This window comes from Hippoglossus stenolepis, chromosome 5 (genome assembly GCF_022539355.2).
Source record: "Hippoglossus stenolepis isolate QCI-W04-F060 chromosome 5, HSTE1.2, whole genome shotgun sequence".
NCBI classification, from domain to species: Eukaryota; Metazoa; Chordata; class Actinopteri; order Pleuronectiformes; family Pleuronectidae; genus Hippoglossus; species Hippoglossus stenolepis.
In genome coordinates, this window is record NC_061487.1 from 12,426,868 (window position 1) to 12,446,421 (window position 19,554).

Here is a 19,554-nt window from a genome sequence, read left to right on the forward strand (position 1 = left end):
GGTCATATCACTCAAAAGCAACAGCGAAGTAAGAGGCAGTGAGGTCAGGTCAAAAACCCAATTACTGCAGGACAAACTGGCCCCGCAGTATCTTCCTCGTGCTCGGCAACCAATGCTGAGGTGGTTGTTCGAGACACTTGTGTCCTGTCTCTTTTATAAGGGGTCATCAGTCTCTCTTATTTTTCTAACTTTCCCTTCCTCCACAAACAACCTCTCTCCTTCGCGCTCTTTCTTTCCGTTTTCTTTTCAGCCCTTCGACCACACGGCCAGCATCTCTAATGTCTTCCGCCCACCATTTCCACACGCAGCTCTTTCAGTGGTTTGATCACACGTTGCTTTTAGTAGATTAAACCAAATGTAATCCTAAACTAAAGCCCTGGGAACACATAAAAAGCAATGAGGGAAAAAAAAAAACAATTGACCAAATAAATGAAGCATGCGGAAATACAAAAGTTCATTCACTGAAATTAATGAAAAATGTTGCAATTCTCTTTGCCCTTTTCTTTATATCACCACCAGATGTACGGTTTTCCCTCTCTCTATCTTTGTCTCTTATTGTTTTCAAAGTGGGCGAATACATTAAACCGCCCCCAAACCACCCAATTTCTGTCACAATGAGCTAGGCAGTGCCCGCGGTACGGACATGTTTACATGGATGTGACCATTAAAGTTTGAGGGATGGGACCGAGGTGGAGGAGATGCAGGAAACTGGGATTACTCCTGCTTGCACAGCTACGCATAAACAACCCGCCACGTTTCACGCGCTCACTTGCCATTCATCCTTACATCCCCAAGCAAACTCTGTCAAAACCCTACAAATTTAACAATGAGCTGCTATCATCATGTGCCAGAACAGCGGAAGGAGAAAAAAAGTGAGCAGCTTGGAACATTGTCTTTTTTTTTTTTTTTTTTTGTGCAAGCCCCGCTGCTGGTATCTTATCAGCTCAATCCTCTCATCGTCATTTAAATCTCCCCCTACTCCATCCGATCCCAGCCGTGGCCCTATTTAAATCTCTCCCTCCTCCCAGTCCACCACATTTCTAATGCTAATTATTTAAACCTCTCCCTACGCTCTATCCCTCCCATCCACCAGTTAGTTATTCAAATCTCTCTTCAACCGCTCTCCCTACAAGCCCGGCCCCAGTTAAAAGGTACTTGGCTGAAGGGTTGATCCGGGCTGTTGTTTTCAGACAGAGGATAAGACTGCTTCTTCCAGACTCCTCTCTTCTCCTGCTCTGTTATCCTGGCCTCCTCGTATCAATTTTCTCTGTATATACAATTACAGTGCAGCACGTATCCTTTTTGCAAGGGGTTTATTTGCCATGAAGACTGGAGGCAGTTGTTAACAGCACAAGAACAGTGTAATACAGTACATCCACTGTTTATCTTTTCAAATTAGGTAGAAAACAACAAAGATGGGATTAAGAAGATAGAGGAAATGTTCACAAAATGTGTGTATTTAGCAAGATAGATAAGATCAGTGATATACATAAAATGTTTATACATCAAACTCTTGGAGAACAGGACAGCTGCATGGGAATGTGACCTTAGTCGCTCTGTGGTGGCCTGAGTGGGTCACTGTCCCCAGTGTTAAGTGGCCAGTGAGTGACTGAGCGATGTGGAGACAGTATGGGAGGTCAGAGGAGATATATTTTCCAAGACCAGGTGCCAGCGCATCATTGTGGGAAAGGAGGCAATTATCTCCGTCTCCTCTTTTTTAATTTTGAATCATCAGTCACAGAATCTCTTTCTGTGGCGCTCCGTTTGTCCGTTCGCACACGCAGTTTTCACACTCTCACTCCCATTCAGTTGGAGGGATCTCGCTCTTAGTCCTGTGGAGAAGCCACCTACACATGGAGCACCAGGATCACAGCTCAGTGAAACACCAAAGCTGCTCGCAGCACTGAATAGGAGTCCCACTCAGCATCACTACACTGATTACAGTTACATAAATACTGGTTTTCAACAACAGCCGCCCCACACAAACTGCACAGTCCCACCGCATGTGTGAACCAAAACAGGAGGAAATGCAGTGCATGTGTAATTCTTGATTTGATGGTTTGATATATTTAATTTAATGCATCTTATGCATAATAACAAATTTAGCACAAAAAATTGTGAATTCATCAAGGAAAGTGAATTTCTTTCATAAAAGGAAAGTTATTTAAAAAAATATAAGTTGTATTTTTACAACCAGTGAAATTCAAAATTACATGATATTAATTACAAATAAATGAATTGCTAAAAACAATAAATCACATTCTTCTTAGCATGCAGCAAAAGAAAAGTGGACATAGTAGGGGGTGTGCTCACCTTGGTACTCTTGTCCAGGGGTGTAGGCAGTGGGGTTGCCCGTAATTTGGAGGGTGAGCAGCACCTCTTCCCCACCTTCTGCCACCCCGGTTCCCTCCAGCTCCCCGTGGTGGGTGCACAGGAAGAAGAACGGGTTGAAACGTGGGTAGAAGCTCGCAGGGGGTGCCCCGAAATCCATGCTGCTGCTCCCCAAGACTAGGGCCAGCAGGGCACAGCCTAAGGCACCCCCGAGAGAGGCCCGCGCCGTGGCCATCTCCCCTCACCAAGCGAGGGGCTGAGGAGGTGGATGTGGGTGAGGAGAGTGATGAGTGAGAGCAAGGACGGCACAGGTAGAGTTCCCAGAGGACAGCTCTTGGAGTCCACAGATGAGTCAAAAGTCCAAAAGTGTTTGCATGCGTGAGAGTGTGTGTGAAATTTAAGTGTGTAAGTGTGTGGGCTTGGCTGTGACGAAAACTGTAAGATCTCTGTTGTTCTGCTTCCTCTCCCTGTCCTACCTTCACTCAAGGGGAGTTCAGAGCTTCGCCTGTGCTGTCCTGCTCCGGCGTTTAAATACCTCACCCCTCCCTCTGTTTCCGTCTCTCCTCCCACCCTCCCTCCTTCCCTCTCTCTGTCTGTCTTTCGCTCTAACACCAGCTCCACGCATGCTGTATGCGCTCTACGAGACGGCCTCCCCTCCTCTCTCTCTCATCCAGCTCTTCTCTCCTCCCTCCTCTCTCCCTGCCAGTCTATCACTCTGCTTTTTTCCTAAATCTCTTCCTCCCCCTCTCTCTTCTCTCCTTCTCTTTACCTCTCACTAAATGACTGTTACTCCACTGTGCACTCTTGTATCCCTCTCCTGAGACCTTGGCTGTCTTATCTCAATGCATCTATTAGTTTCTTCATCCCTAACCAGCCCTCTGACAGATCCTTTTCACTCTCCTCTCTCTCCTTTGTCTTTTTTTTGCCCATCCACCAGACTGTCTCCTCCTCTCCCACCCACTATCACACCTCCTCTCTCCCTCCCTCTTCCGATCTCTTCACCTCCCTCTCCTTCCCCTCCTTCTCTGCTGCTCTCTCCCTCAGTCCCCCTCCCCTCTTTCAATCTCCGTCTCCCTCTTTTTCCAAATCCAGACCTCTCAGTTACTCCTCTTCTCTTCAGCAGTACTAAGATTTGTTTTTCTTCTCGTCTACTGTTGCTTTTTTTCATGGGTTTTCCATCAGAATCTCCTTTTCCACAAGATTCTCCAACTTTTTCCCCTTGTCAGAGTGCCGAGCGCCACCTCTCCGCTCTAGATTAACCCACCACTACACTGAACACACCAGTTATAACACTGCCGTTTCTCCCTCACCAGTTCCTGCTCACTAAATGATGGATCAGTACTTCTCCAGGAATCTGTACACACTCCCACATCTCACTATCTCCTTTTTCATCCAGGAAAACATTAAAAATAAACTCTGGCTTTTCATTCATGTACTACCTCCATGTCTGACTTTCCCTGCTCATCCAATTCTTCCTCTGTGAGTAGAGGATAAACTTATACCCCCCTGATTATTCCCTCTGCAGAGCTTGTGGAAACAAAAATATTAATTTTCCAAGTGCACCACAAACACACACTAAAAAACTACACAATATCTTCCATGGTACAAAGCTAAAAGAGAAAAGTCACATTAAATAAATTATCGGAGTGAAGAGGAGAATTCACAGAACTTGCTGTTAAAGCCACTGAGCATCTCTTCTGGTCTCTTTAGCAGCCTGCTGGGTCCGTGTGGTTAAGTGCCCATTACAGCCGTAAACAGTCACAAGCCAGCGAGCGACACGCACACACACTATCAGCTGCATCATGTTCGAGCAGTCTGTCTGACCCACAGCAGGAGCACACAGCCAGGCCAGCACGGCCAGATGCTTCCACAGACTTAACCCGGTCACACACACACACACTAGCAGATACACACAGCAGCAAAATGCACGTGGGCTGTTATTTACAAATAAACACATATAAAATGCATAGAGTATTTCTTGCATGTCATCACTTGCAGACACACAAGAAGTATTTAAAAGATTTATATTTGGCTCAAGTGAAGTAGTTCACCTGCCAAGACAGCTGCTGTTCCCAGTCCAGCTGTAGTCAGCATGTTTATCCACACAGAGGTGCAGGCATCCAAGAGGGCTGGACAAAGAATATTGTGCAACTTTAAAGTTTCTGTCTATGGAAGCCTCTGTGCTTTTTGTTTACAAACTTACAAACTACGCACCTTCTTGCAATGAGATCACCCCAGTCATTGCTATATTATATATATATATATTATGAGTACTCAATAATCATTACTAAATTATACCAGATAGTTTGGATGATATCGTTTTGACTTTTTTGTTAACACCGTGTGTGTGTGTGTTCCAAATTCCAGACAAAGTTCCTGTCATCTTGAGACAAAGGTTGTGTCCATTATTGGCAAAAAGGCTTAATTCTGAGTCAGTGATTAAGATTAAGTGTATGGTTAGAGTAAGGGCTTTTTCAAATCTGATGATCCGATCATTTATCACGTTTATTTTTGATCCTATAAGTTTTGGTTCCACATTGCAATTTAGGGAGCGGACTTAAGACTCAGGCATACTTGACATTGATTAGTTGTACATGGGCGTGCGTCTAACGTATCAATGTTGTCAATTTGGTGGGCAGTAGTCATTCTGTTTAAATTGAGAAATCATTGAACAGATTCATTTTGTGAATTCCATTGCCACTATAATATTATTATTGAATAACAACCAGCAGTATCAACTTCAGGCGCAGCACATCAAAGGAATGTCCTTGTCAGTCAAACATTATATAATTGGATGCAATTGGTCCCAAAGTAAGATCAATCTAAAAAAGTGTTTTCACACTGCCAACAAACCAAACCTGGTTCAGTTTGATCTAGACAGAGAGTTCCTCTTTTTTTCAGAAGAAATTTTGATCAGTGGTTTCTGGACCATAGTCCGAGGCACTTTTCACACCTGGTATTTTGGTTCAGACTAAACTGAAAAGTCAGAAAGTCCGGAACAGAGAAAGTGACTTAAGTCTCAATGAAATGAATTTAGGTCTATGTAAAGTGTCTAAAGGTGACCAATGACAATGGGTGTGAAAGTGTAAGTGTGCATATGTGTGTGTGTGTGTGTGTGTGTGTGTGTGTGTACTCTGTCCGTCTGTAATCTGACAGATTGTCACCATGACAGCACACGACTGTGACCAAGTTGCACTCATACATATTTTTGTTGACATTAAAAAAAAGGAACATTTCGAAGACTGTTCTGCTACATTTGAAACAAAAATGCAGAACGACTGCTCAGTGCTCTCCTCATTATTATCTTTATAGTTTTCGCCGCAATCCATTCTCCACAGAGATCAAATGTTATAGTTCCTGGTTTTTCTTTTTCATGCCCTCATGGGCAGCACATACAGCAACAGCTTTCTCACAGAATCACACAGGGCTAAGTCCTTACAGTTACTGAAAAGAGAAAGCAATTTTCCTCCTCATATAAAAGTCTCAGTAATACTGTGACCAGGCCCCTGCTGCGTCTGGGTCAACAAAACATCAGAGGGAAAATAAAGTGATGTGAAAAGCATGGCAGCAGCTTCACAAGAAACACGTGTAGTGTTAGGTGTTTGTTTTAATACGCCAGTTTAAGACATGTACACATGTAGACAACAGCACTGTGAGAACAGAAACTGAAAAAGAAAGTACAGTAAGAAACTGTGTCCACTCCCACTTAAGTCAGTAACTTTTCAGAAACAGTGTGTCCTCCCCGGTTGTTCTACGAGGTCAGTTCTGTGGACCAGTCTGCTGAGATTGGAGAGTGAGGTCAGGGGTTATCTAAGTCCTCCTCTGCTGTTCCTCTCCAGCCGTGCACAGCCACCTTCCAGCCCCTCATTGCCTTAATCAAACACTTTTAATTAATCTAACTGCATTAACTCACCGGTGAGACTTCCTAAAGAGCTTAAGTCCTTATGTGCAGCTTTGATAGCGTTCCTCTCTGTAAACGTTGCCATATTGTAGTTACAGAATTGAGCCTTCGCTGACAAAAAAATACCCCTTAACTTTAAGTTCTGACATAGATTCGGTGTTAAATGTATTTCTTTCAATAGACTTAAGTAAAGTTGTTTCAGGGGAAAATTAAAACCACACTGCACAGAGAGACGTTTTCAGAATAGGCACCTTGTTACAAATTTGTTGAAGATGACACTTAAAAAAAGAAATCATAATGTGTATGGTTTTGACATCCAAGCCAAAGTGAGGTACATGGTGTTGACATGTTTTCACGGATAAAACAAATTGGAATGGGGAGATCCAATCCAATTGCAAGTAGTCACTTCAAGCACATCTTTGCATTCCAATCCTACAGTAGGTATGAAGGTATGTAGGTAGTATGCACTAGTTTCCAGATGGAAAATGTGAAATGTTCATTCCAAGCTGGATCCAACATGTCTAGTTACAGCACCATATAGTGATGCCATGTTGGATGTGTCGATGTTGATGTGGTTGTATGAAGACTATTCCACTGACATTTAGTTAGTGTTACACAATACAGTACAATGCACCCCACCACACAAATCTTCTCACCTTTATTTGGAGAGCTACAGATAAGGAGTTGCATGGCAAAGTCCGTGAAATCCATTAGACAGACTAATATATGCATCAAATAGTTATGTGATAAAGATATGATATCCTGTCTGAACTAATCGTTGAATAGATGTAAGAGACTTTAAAATCTATGATAGAGAAGAATGTGAGGCTAAGCACTCCACAATCTTTTTCTGCTGGTGAAATGGCACTGACCTCCACACAACACTGAATAGATGGGACATCCAAGAGAGTCTAAAACCCTTTCAACATTAAAATGTGAATCTCCTCCACTACTGGCCCATTACCATACCACTGTGGAGCTCATTACCTTTAAGGATAAGTCATAGTTTCCATGTCTGCCGAGCCGCTGGGGTCCACTATGGTCCTCAAGACGTAAATGACGCCATCCACCCATGCCTGGGTCCAAATGGACCCCCATTCAAACGACCACATGCAGCCCAAAATTTATTACAACATATCAACGAACTGGAATGGAATGTTATATTGGATCAGGTATGCCTGGAACGACTACTGATGCAGACCCTCATTTTAGTATGAAGGGAACCGTATATGTACGTGCGACTGGAATAATTACGCAACTCTCAGCGGACCCGGAATGCGTAAAGTATGGTCAGCCCATTTCCAGAAGTATAGGCCAGTGTACAGAGGGTGTGTCAGTCAGAAGTGTTCCTTGTGTTACACTGACCTGAGACCTTTTAACACTTAACACATCAGCCTCTGCTCCCAGTTGTCAGTCCCATGGCCCTATGGCCCATTCTGAGAATAATACTGTTTCATTTTGCAACTGTGTGGGGGCCCATGGGGGACTTTTCCTGTAGAGACGTTGGAAAAATGAAACTTGAATAGACGATGTTCAGAAGATTTCCAGTGACTGTCACACTGATGGATAAAGCTTTCAAGCTGGAGAAGAAGTCCTTCAGGCTAGGATAAGCCAGGGGCCATCTTAACCTTTGGTTGGCATCAAAGAGTTTCTGCTAGAACATTGACAGGTCGGCACGGGGAGCAGGCTTTGCCCTTAAAAGTACATAAACAGGTCCACTGGAACATTTCAGAAATCTCCCAATATTTTTCAATAACTACAAAGTGTAATGTTTACTTGTGACACACCAACTGAGTCCAGCAAACTTTAAAATCAATCAAGTGCAGCCTCTTTATTTTGTTTGTACAAAAGCATGTTTATATACTAGATGACCACTATTTCCACAGTAGTTTCCATGGCTGGTACACTCACAACCCACGCAGCTCATTATATTTAATTAGCCATACTTATTTAGGCAAAAGCTCTGTGTCAAAGTCTCTTCATTCATTTCACGGAAACCACTGCATTGACATAATGGGTTTGTTGATGTATAAAACCTCAGGTTTGTCAGGCAAGCTGATCCTGGCTCGGTTTTCTCTACAGTGCAGTTGACTGTCATCTTATACAAGTTACATGAATATTTGCAAGCACGTTTTTCAGGATGAATACCTCATGGCTCAGATATTTTTCTTTTATGCTGTGATTATATATACACATACAGAAGTCTATAGTCATGTGTTTTCTTTCCCCAGAGTTATTTATAACAAAGTTTATATAAAATAAGATATCAGGCCTCAGTTACATTTCTTTGTCGTAAGGGTTTGAAAACAAGATTTTAGGAAACATTGCCATTTTCCAAAAATATAGATATATCGGCTATCAGATATCAATATCCATTATACACACAAAAAAATCCATACACACAGCACACACTCAAATATGCGAAATTGCCCAAATTGAGGAACCTTGACACTTGAGCAAGCACCTACACGGGTGTTTCTGTTGCACCAGAGGCTGAGAGAGGGTGCAGCAGCTAACATCTGTTTTACCTGTAGAGGTCTTTAATAAGACCAACACACATCACAGCACCTGATGGCCTCTGTGTTTCCTTCATGTAGGTCCTGTCCTACATCCTTTCCCTTTATACCATGGCGATTCTGCAGACCCTTCCCCTATGAGCACACACACAGACACACTAACACACACTTAGACATACACACACACACACACACACAGTGTGCGACTGGGGGCTATCGTTCTCCATTATGAAAACTAGGTCGGGGAGGAGTGGGCGAGGGGAGTGGGGCAGTAATTATTTTTATCATTATTAATTTCCACCTCAAGGTTGCGCCAGGGCTTTTTTGTCCACTTCAATCTTCATTTCAGACCCCCTGCATCCACACACACACACACACACACACCACCAACATCATCACTACCACTGTCTTTGAAAAGGCTGCGTGCCAAACAAGGCAGAACAGAGGGCGGGGGCACAAAAGAGGAAAGAGCTTAAAGGGATGGAAAGAGTGTGACGGCAAGGGGAAGAAGGGAAAGCAGAGGCAGAGGAGGCAGGAGGGGATGGATGTGTCGCCTCATCACTCACTGGACCCTAATTTACACTAACAGGTTGTTTATTCAATATGGCAAATGATAATAAAAGCATGGGTGTTGGAGGAGGGGAGAAGGCAAGAAAAGAGAAAGAGAGGCCCTGCGGGAGCACTTCAGCTGTGATGGTTTGCACACTCCAATTAGTCCCATGAAAAGCTCGTCCCCCCCTGAAAGGAGTAAAAGGAGGGGTGCGGTGCTCAATGTGTAAAAACCAGCCAGGATCACCCCAAAAACTCAAAGCCTTGTCACAGATGGAGGGCTGCAGTCACAGACTTCAAGAGTCTCGCTGGGCAGCACAGAAGAACTCATGGTATTCAGGTCACTGCAGTGGGCACATGCACTGAAAACACTGACACAAAGACATCTGAGTGACTTGATACGATAAATGACAGAGACACAGTATTGCTTTAGTGACTGACACTAAACAGATTTCTCTTTACAACTGCAAACAACACCACAGCTGAAGAAAAAGCAAGATATATTATTATGAGCAGGTTTGCTGACACAGAAGTTCATGTCTTGTGTTTTTCCATTGTGACCAAGCCAGTTTAAATCACTACACATAGGAGAGCTCTTTTTCCATGTGAACTGCTGCCAATGAAAAAATGTTCCATAAAAACACAGAATTTAAATTCCTGAAACATAAAATCAAATGAGTATCTTACAGTAACTTGTTGAATTCCACCAGTTTTCTGTAACCAGAAACTTCCCCAACAAGGGTTCAAAGTCAGATAAAGTGATTCAGTACATACACAAATACTAAATATTTACTACTTCTGCTCTGAGTGAATGTAAAATGTTACGAAATAATTTAAAATTGATCAAAATGGGTTCACGGGGGTGTAAAATGTCTTGGATGGATTTCAACTGTTGCACCTCGTCAATGTTGTGTAAACCTTTATTTCTTCCACTAAAACACCCAGCCCAAATCACTTGATATCATTACCTTATGTGCTGGGGTAAAGGATCAAGTTTTGGAGCTGATCACTCGTTGGGGGGGTACACTCTTACAAAGCAGTGGCATGGTTAAGTTGAAATCTACCTGCCTCCTGAGAGTGCTTAAATCTTTATGGATGTTTTAACGGACCACCAGCCCAGGTGGGATGTCTCCCATTGCTGTTGATGGTCAGTCTAACTGTGACAGAATTACAGTGATGGCGGGGCAAAGAGCCCTGTACACAGCTCTACAATTAAAAAAGTTAGCGATCTTTTGTGTTGTATAAAAAAAATTTCACATCATTATTAAAACAAATAAGACAAAGGCAGGCTCTCAAAGACTAGACAATTAAATGGAAACAGCGCAGGGAATTCATGAAAAATTCATTATGAAATGGCATTTACAATACAAGATATACCGCAATGTAGATACATGCCTCCACCCAGACCAGTGCAGTTTCCATAGACATAAATTCTGTTTCCAGATTCGTATTAGGTCACAATGACCTTTACCTTTACCAATGAATTCTAATCAGTTCACCTTTGAGTCTAAGTGACAACTGGTCAAATTTCAAAGAAGTTCCCTAGAGACAGCCTTGATATCATGTTCAAGAGGCCACCTTGCCCTTTGCACACCAAAATCAAATTATTTAATCCTTGAGTCCAAGTGAATGTTTGTGCCAAATGTGAAAGAATTCCCTCAAGAAGTTCTTGGGATATTGCGTTCACTAGACAAAAAAAATGTGCTTTGTGAGGTCACAGTGACATTGACCTTAGACCGCCAAAATCTAATAAGATCATCCTTGAGTCCAAGTGTCCTGAAATATCATGTTCACAACAATGTGAAGTTATGTGACCTTGATATTTTGACCTTCAAGTCCAAGTAAATGTTTGTACCAAATTTGTTGAAATTCCCTCAAGGCGTTCTTGAGATATCGCGTTCATAAGTGATGGACCTTGCCGTCGGCAAGGCAAACAAAGTTAGTATCGCCTGATTGGGGTATGCATAACTCTTGAATGCTTTTCATTTGAAAATTATGATTTAATTTGTATTATTAAAATGATTATAACAGTTAATCATGTAATAATATTGTACAGTTATTGAGTGATTAAGTGACAAATAGTGAAACGTTTACATGAAAAAGTGATCACAGGATAGAACTGTAAAGTTCACTCTGCTCTTCCAGGAGGCAGCAAATCAGTCATTAGGCTCCCAGAGCTCCACACGTGACCCCCGCCCTGGATGATAAGAGGCCCCTGTCCTGTCTCCTCCACCCCAGATTAGGCTGAGAGGCTCTGGAAGTGGCTCCACTGATACCTTGACAAATGAAGCTGTCCTGTAGATTAAGTGGAGTATCATCCTTTGAAACACAATAGGATCAACCTCGCCCGCAGACTGTGGTTCTACACACTCACATAAATAACTGACTTGCAGACTGGGATCTGTTGTTTGTACGAGGCAGTGTAAACTCACTGAGTGATACGTGAGAGGCCAGAGAGCTGTCTTAGTGAGACCGCTGCTTCTTTGCTGAGACAATTAGATAACAATTAAGTGACTGTGTGAGAATTTAGCAGGACAGAAATCTTGATAAAAGGGGTGAGTCTGTTTTTAAAATAATAACTGAGGCAATAATTTCTGCTAAAGAAAACAGGTAATAAATAAAAACTGTTGAGGCATCATTTTTCAGAATGTGAAGACTACTCTGTTTATTGTATTAAGAATGTTGAGGTTATTTTTCAATAAATTTATTGAAACAAATACATTGTTTGAAACAAATATTCATAATTGAATTGAAAGTGGCAATGAGTACTTTTTAAATATTACCTGTAGAGTACCCTAGCCTGTGAGGAGCCAAAAACAACACGTCTCCTTTTAGAGAAGACTCCACAGTGTCCTGCATGAGACAAGCAAGTTTTTTAGTCTGTGGTTAGGACTCATTTGTTACAGAGATGAGTCACAATTTCAAGCGGACTGCTTCTCACTGAGCATTTCTAAAACTATTTAATGAAACACACAAGTCTTCTTCTGAGGAACCAAAAATTTGTTGACTGATTTTCTGGTCTTCTATTACCCAAGATTTTCAGAGGTCAGCATTGGCCTTTGCAGCCCCCGCCCCATTCCTCAAGTTTGGATTTTACTTTTAAAAAAGAAATACAAAACAAAGACACATACAACAGACAGCACAGATTTTTAGCACTCGCCCTACTGCCAGTCCTTCATGTTAGGATGACATGGGATATATTTTTATTATACATTTATTATTAGAATCATTTAATTATGAACATTTCAAAGATTTGTGAGAGATTTTTAAGCTTCTTTGAATAAAAACATAAACAATATGCCGCAGATTTTGTTTAATCGCAATCTCTTCTAAATAATCGACAAATTTATTGAACTGTGATTTCTTTTCTCATTTCAAAAACAATTTCTGGCACGTTATCGTAATTACTGGCTTAATGTATTAGCTACATTTGAAGTTACCAAAGCGTTAAAAACATTTAAAAATAATTTTCTGATATTAATTAAAAGTAAATGCAGTACAAATAATATATTCTAATAATACATTTTAGGATAAATTTATTTTTAACTATATCTATGAGTAGTAAAGTACAAAGTGCCAAAGTGATTAGTGTACAGGGAAGAATGGGGACACAGCTTAAAACACTGTCTTATCGTCACCTTTTAAGTTGATGTAGAAAATGTTTATCAAATCATACTGATACAATCGTACTTCTGGCATACGAGCAAATCAATTTCAGTCACACTGTTTTCCCATTTTAAACATTTGATACTGTAAAATATTAATTATAGCAGCTTTGAGAATAGTCCATGTGCACATATTCCATCTAGGCTGTCTCTCTTGCCAGACAAAGGTAAGTGCATTTTTCATCATTCACTGCAGGAGCTCTGTTTTGCAGGAAGTACAGGTTGAACGAGTGCATCCGTGCACATTGTTGTCCTGGTGGACTTCTTCCAGCTGTGTCCAAGCCGCACTTTATGCAACATTCTGAACCCATGATTTTTCTTAAGAAAAAGTGGTTCTAACAAACGTTACTGTCTGCAGTGGCTACAGCAAATGTTTGTCTGTGTATGTCTGAGTTTAAATGGTGGAGGCACATGACCTGGCATCATTTAAGTCTGGTTCTTTTTTCAATAGCTGTGAGTCATACAGTTCTTTCTGAGCTCGGAGCATGGCAAAGTGCACGCTGAGGGCCGCCTGCATCCACAGACTCTTGGTCTCATAATACTTCTTTAGTATTTGCTAGACACAAAATCTGTTCTCCAAACTCCACGTTTTCAGTTCAGCTCCCAGTTCACTGTCATCACAGCAACCTCCCCCTTGCATCCTGCAGTCATGGTAACAGAGCTGTGAAAGAACGAGCTGAGGAATATGAGACATGGGAGATGACAGACACATGGCCACATTGTGACAGAGACAGACGGAGCGAGTGCTGAGTGGTTTGACACCACGGAAAGCTGTTTACCAATTCTAATGTCCAGCATGCAAGCTATTAGGAAGGACAGGAGGTAGAAGTTATGTGGGACACAGCCAAGAGTCAAGAAAAACAGGAACGCTAGTGTTTGAGTGGCATTCGAGAGCAGAGTGTGTGGAAGCAATCACTGAAATTGTTTCATTGTTCAGAGGGGAGTCCGTGTATTTCTGGTCCTGAAGTATCGTTTGTTTAACTGATTCTGACGCGACACTAGTTTCCTGTATAAAAAAGGGATCAATGAGTTTTCCTACTGAACATGTCAGCATCCTAGCCCCAAAACCCTTATCTGCATTCAAGAGGACACAAGCCTTGAGTTTGGCTGAAAATCAATGAGGAAGATGATAGAGAATTGCTCATCACACCCACCATCTGAAATCCACACCCAAAAAACCCTTGTGTGTTCGTATAAATTCTTATAGCCTAACAGGTATGATATTGATTTTAGTGCAGTCGGTGCAAATGTCCGTGAATGTCCGTAAAAAAAGTAATACACAACAGCTCTTGTTCTCATTCCGCTACGTCCTGCATAATCTGAGCTGTTTGCAGGCATTGTGCTCAGCAGCAGACTGGGAGCGATGCTTTTCCGTGTGTGCGATAGATGGGAAGAATGTCTGGCTGTCACATACACATAATAAAACAGATATATCCCAAAAGATGCTGTTCATCCCCAGACACCAGCTCAGGCCCTCGCTTCATACGAGGAGAGTGCACGGACTCACGCAGTGATAGCTGGGACAAAATACCAATACACACTCAGAAACACTGTTCCACTCTCACAGTGCAAACACACACACGGAGTAGTAGCAGAGGTGTAAATGTGCATGCACACACATTACAGTATTTGCACTTGCAGATACACTCACATTAAAAACACAGCAGGGGGAGGGGGAAAGGGGGCACTGAGGCCACGGAGAACACAACAAAAAGCAAGAAGACAGCCTTGAGCTATGAGCTCAGCTAAATAAATAAATAAGTGAAAATCTCATTTTAAACCAGTAGCTTCACACCCCCTCTCAGAGCCCATCCTCCTCCTCCCAGCTCTTCTCCTTCCCCGCCTCCTTCCCATATCCCTGATCAAGGTTTCACTCTGGAGAAACACAAAGAGCTGGCTGTGCAGCATCCATCTCTTCAACTCCACCCATCCCACCGATACCGGGCCTCCAGAGACCGGGACGAGAAGCTCTGCGCCCACCGTGTTTTCTGCTTTCATTTTTCTGAGACCACACCGGTACCTGACACCTGGCAATCAATCTGGAGAGGGGGCAGGGGTTGTAAGACAATTCACTGTGCTGGTGCAACTCTGCTGTAACAAATTCAACTGGCTCCATTTTATATTCCACAGTTTATTATGCTGGACTTTGTGGCAGGTCGAATGATGCCAATTAGAGGAAGGCCCGGTTGTCATGGGAGCTTATGAATTCCAGAGCAGACACCACATTGGCCCACAGCCTTCTTATTACCATCAAGGTTTTAGCTCCACAGGGTAAACGCAACAAACGCTGAAAGCCAAATCCATATTGTGCTGCATTGTGTAAACAAGTGGAGATAAGTAGTGGCTGTGGGCATGTGGATTCCATGGGTGTGGATGCTGTAGAGACACAACGGATCATGGCTGTTTTGGCATGTAAACCCAACACAGATGGATAAACATCCTGCCCATGGCTGGGTAAACCAAAGGGATTTGGACATGACACATATCTTTCAAACAGTGCACACACACTCAGACTGTCAAAAACCACCAACAAGAGCGGACGAAATGATACATACGGTGGCGGCGATGGTGGTGGAGGTGGCAGGGGTGTTAATGTGGCCTTCATCTTCACCCGATGAATAGGAGAGGGAGGCCTTTGCCCTCAATTACATGGGTCAGCAGAGCAGGAGCTGGTGGTCCCACATGGAGGGGATCAACAAGTCAAACAAATGCACAGACAGCTATAGTGGACTAAAAGGGACTCAATCAATGATGAGGCCCTGCTTAATAAAGCGAAACCCGCTAACATGCAAATGTGACACAGACGCACACACAGCTGTTGTTGTGAATTTCCGCACGTAACACTGATTTACAAGTGAATAAGCGAGAAATACTGAACAGCAGAGCGGATGATGATAATGTACTCTCCGTGGAATCTGTTTCCTGACTTTATATTCCGCTTTCAATAAAAAGGACACTGCGCACTTTAAATGTCTAATTATGAAAACCAATGACAAAGAGAGCAGTGCTTTGTTCACAACCATCCACCACCTCCATCATCATCACGATGATGAGACTGTAATTTACAGCGAGGAGTGGACACACGTGCACAAATGCATGCAGACACACACAAACTCACAGCCACACCTTCGCAACAAAAAATTAAAAACCCTGTCGAATCCTTCACTGTAGGTCCTTCAGCACAGTGCTCCACACACTCATTGATCCAATTACAGGTCACAGGTCACAAGACAGTCCCATCCGACCACAATATACAATAGGACCTCCCCCCACTCACTTCTCCCCATCCTCCCAGCGTTTCCCTCATTCATTCATCCTCCTCTCTTCACACCCTTCTGCTCAGCTGTCATCTCTCACTTCGTCTCCTCCAAATCGCTATTGACTGTGCTCACGGAGCTTCCCTTCTTTGTCTGTCTCCATCACAAATGTGTCTGCCAATCACAGGCTTATGTTCTTTGTATATTCACTACCCTGCTCTTCCCAAGTCCTGCACCAGCAATAAGGGAAACGGCCAACTCTACTTCTGTAGCACTGACAGAGTAGCATGTTATCTCTCTTATCTAAAGCCTTTTCCATAAATTGCTCTCCTCTTCTGGCGTTCCATACCGTTCCAGTTGTTGTTGCTGTTTTTTGTACGACTAATCTATTTTCTCTGTGGTTGCCCTCTTCTCAATCATTGCCCTCGCTCCCTGCTTTTTTCTCCTACGCTCCTCCACTGTTACTCACCATCTCTCTCCTGCTCTATCTTTTATTCTCTTTCCCCATTGCATGGTAAGTCTCTGGCTCTTGGCCTGAGGGAAGCTCTCTCTTTCGACTCAGGGAGCTGGAGAGAATAAAAATCTATTTCTCCCTCTGTGTCGCTGCACAGTGTTTGTTTTTGGTAACTCGCCAGGAGAGTCAATACTGTGTGTAGCAGTCACTGTGTTACTGTGTCACTGTGTCAACATACAGTATATGCCTTGCTTTGTAGTGCATTGCACAGTAACGTTACCCGCTGTCGAGTATTTGTTGGTCATTCACTACTGCTTTTATAATTGTATTTAGTAGCCCTGAGCCAAATCATCTGTTCTAACATGAACTAGAAGAGCACATACCTTTGTCCAGCCACACTTTCATAACAACCCCAAAGATTTATTTACACTTCTCATAATAACATAAGAAATCTATCATCCATAAAGTTATTACCATCCACACAGACAGTCAGACCAATGCAGTTCTTTCTCTCACGCAAGAACTTGTCTTTCACTTTTTAATCTGTGCAGCTGTCACTCAGAATCAATGTTTCCGCATGCACACCCCCACTACCGCTGAATTCTGTGGGAAACACAAATTGGAAACAAATCCTCCCATTTATGGAGAAATCTGTCCAGTAGTTTTGCGTAATCCTGTTAATTAACAGAAACACAAACAAACAAAATGAAAACATAACCTCCTTTGCGGATGCAACAATATCTATCAAAATAAGAAAGAAACAAACAACCCATTTAAAAATCCAAACTAGAATAGCACTCCATAGAGCACACACCACCGCCAACAGTCCACACTCCGTCATAGATATGAGTCCTCTAAATATTTTTCTTTAAGATCCATGAATTAATAGATCATAGGAAATCAGTGAGAATATCAAACACTCCCCAATCTTGCAATGTTGAAGAATGTGATTTGACAAAATTCCTGAATTCGCCACTTTGGCCAGCCAAAATTTAAATGGGTTATTCTTTGGCCCATACTCCAACCTTGTGCTAAGTTTCGAGAAGATCGGCTCAGTAGTTTTGGCTTAATCCTGTTGACGGACAAACAAACAGACAAAACGGCAATGTAACATTAGCTCCTTGGTGGAGGTTATAACCACAGAAACAGGGCAAATAGGAGCCATGGGCTGCAGTCGGAAGATATAAATATAAACCCATGTAGAGGCAGCCACACAACCCTCCAGACAAGGCCATGCCTCATTAATCCATCACTCCAACAAGCACCTTCATTCCTCTCCTCCACTATGCATTTGCTGCTTGTCCTGCTCGAGCGCCCCGTATTTACAACCTCTCTGTTCACAGGCAGGGGGGTTAGGTTGATATACAGTGAGCAGTGAAAGAGGGAAAAAAAGACCAGAAAGAAAACGAGGCAGAGATGAGGACTGAGATTTTAGCACTTCATTCCCTCAGCACCTTTGCTGATGAGTTTTGCTCTCCTGGCATCAGTCTGGTAAGCGCGCAAAAACTCATCACATCTGTGGGCAACAGCAAAGGTAATTATGACTAATGAAGTGCAGTCTTTTATGGCCAAACACGGGGATAACTGCATTTTGTGCTCATAATGGCACACACACACACACACACACACACACACACACACACACACACACACACACACACACACACACACACACACACACACACACACACACACACACACTGGCATAAACATTACCCAGACGCAGAATCAAGGTCACCTCAGCAGATTAGCATAGCCTGCAAATGAGTTCAATTAAACAAGCTGCTAATGACTGGTAGCTAATGATCAAGTCCTACCCTGGCAGCTCAGTGACAGCCAATGCAGAGCAAAGTCTTTGTGTAACCTACACTGAGTCCATTGACACATACGGTTTATGTATTAGTGCTAAAAAATCATTTACACATGGTCCATCTGCTCCAAGAATAAATACATTAAAATGAAAAACTTTGGCCATACTCTGCATGTGTGCTCTATACCCCAATCAGGCAATGCAAACTTATATTTTGTAATAACGCCGTTTCATAATGATGGATCGTCTCTCTATTCTTATTGGTTGTAAAAAGTCAACAGGGTCTTTGTAAGCGTTAGGTTGCATCTATAGTTCTATAGGAAGATACCTTGGAAAATGTATCTTTGTACAATTTCATTGACTTTTTTGTGATGTCAGTAATCATATGATATGATAAGCTTTAGATAGTAGCCCTATTATTTACAGAGAAATCGGAAATGTGTTTTTCTGACCACAGTATTGTGGAACTGGAAATCATCTGGATATATCCTCTCAAGGAGTAATCACACAATGTTTGGTCATAATCTGTCCATGTGTTGTCCACACACACACACACACAAAAACACACACACATACACACGCACACACACAGTGCTGGTGCGTAGAGACCTAACAGAATAGTAATTTACTTGAAATGCTTTGCACTGCTCATTTAGTCCTTGGGTATTAGTGAGCAGAGATTTTCTAATTGAAAATATTATTCAGCTAAAATGAAATTAATCATTGAATTTGTAAATCACACCATTAATTCCACTCCACACAATGAAAAGAGGAGGAAACATTTTTCTCTGCTAAAAAAAATCTAGTTGCAATAATTAAACATGAGCAATGTGCTCTCCCACAATTAACCTGCTCCCTAAGCTATGCTTTTCTTTATTAGAAGATTAAAAGACGACCAGAGAGATAAAGCTGGGACACGAAGTGTTCACACAACAGTGAATGAGATCAAACCCATTTTGCTTGGACCATGTGGAAACTTTCCGTGCAATTAAATGGCAATTCGAATCATGAATTGGGAGAGGGGATCTCGTCCTCGGCAGAAGCTGATGGATTATGGTCTCGAGCCTAAGC

General features: G+C 42.4%; 1 protein-coding gene across 2 annotated transcripts in view; it reads right to left on the reverse strand.

Annotated features, from left to right (window-relative positions):
- The window catches only part of reln (reelin), a 99,308-nt gene extending 96,396 nt beyond the window's left edge, over positions 1-2,912 (reverse strand). The window contains exon 1 of one of the 2 annotated variants that reach the window (XM_035157483.2): positions 2,314-2,912. In XM_035157483.2, the coding sequence (XP_035013374.2) occupies positions 2,314-2,566 (253 nt within the window). In that variant the 5' untranslated portion in view covers positions 2,567-2,912. The remainder of the gene's footprint in view (positions 1-2,313) is intronic. The other variant, XM_035157484.2, reaches the window with a different exon arrangement.
- Between the last annotated feature and the right edge of the window lie 16,642 nt (positions 2,913-19,554).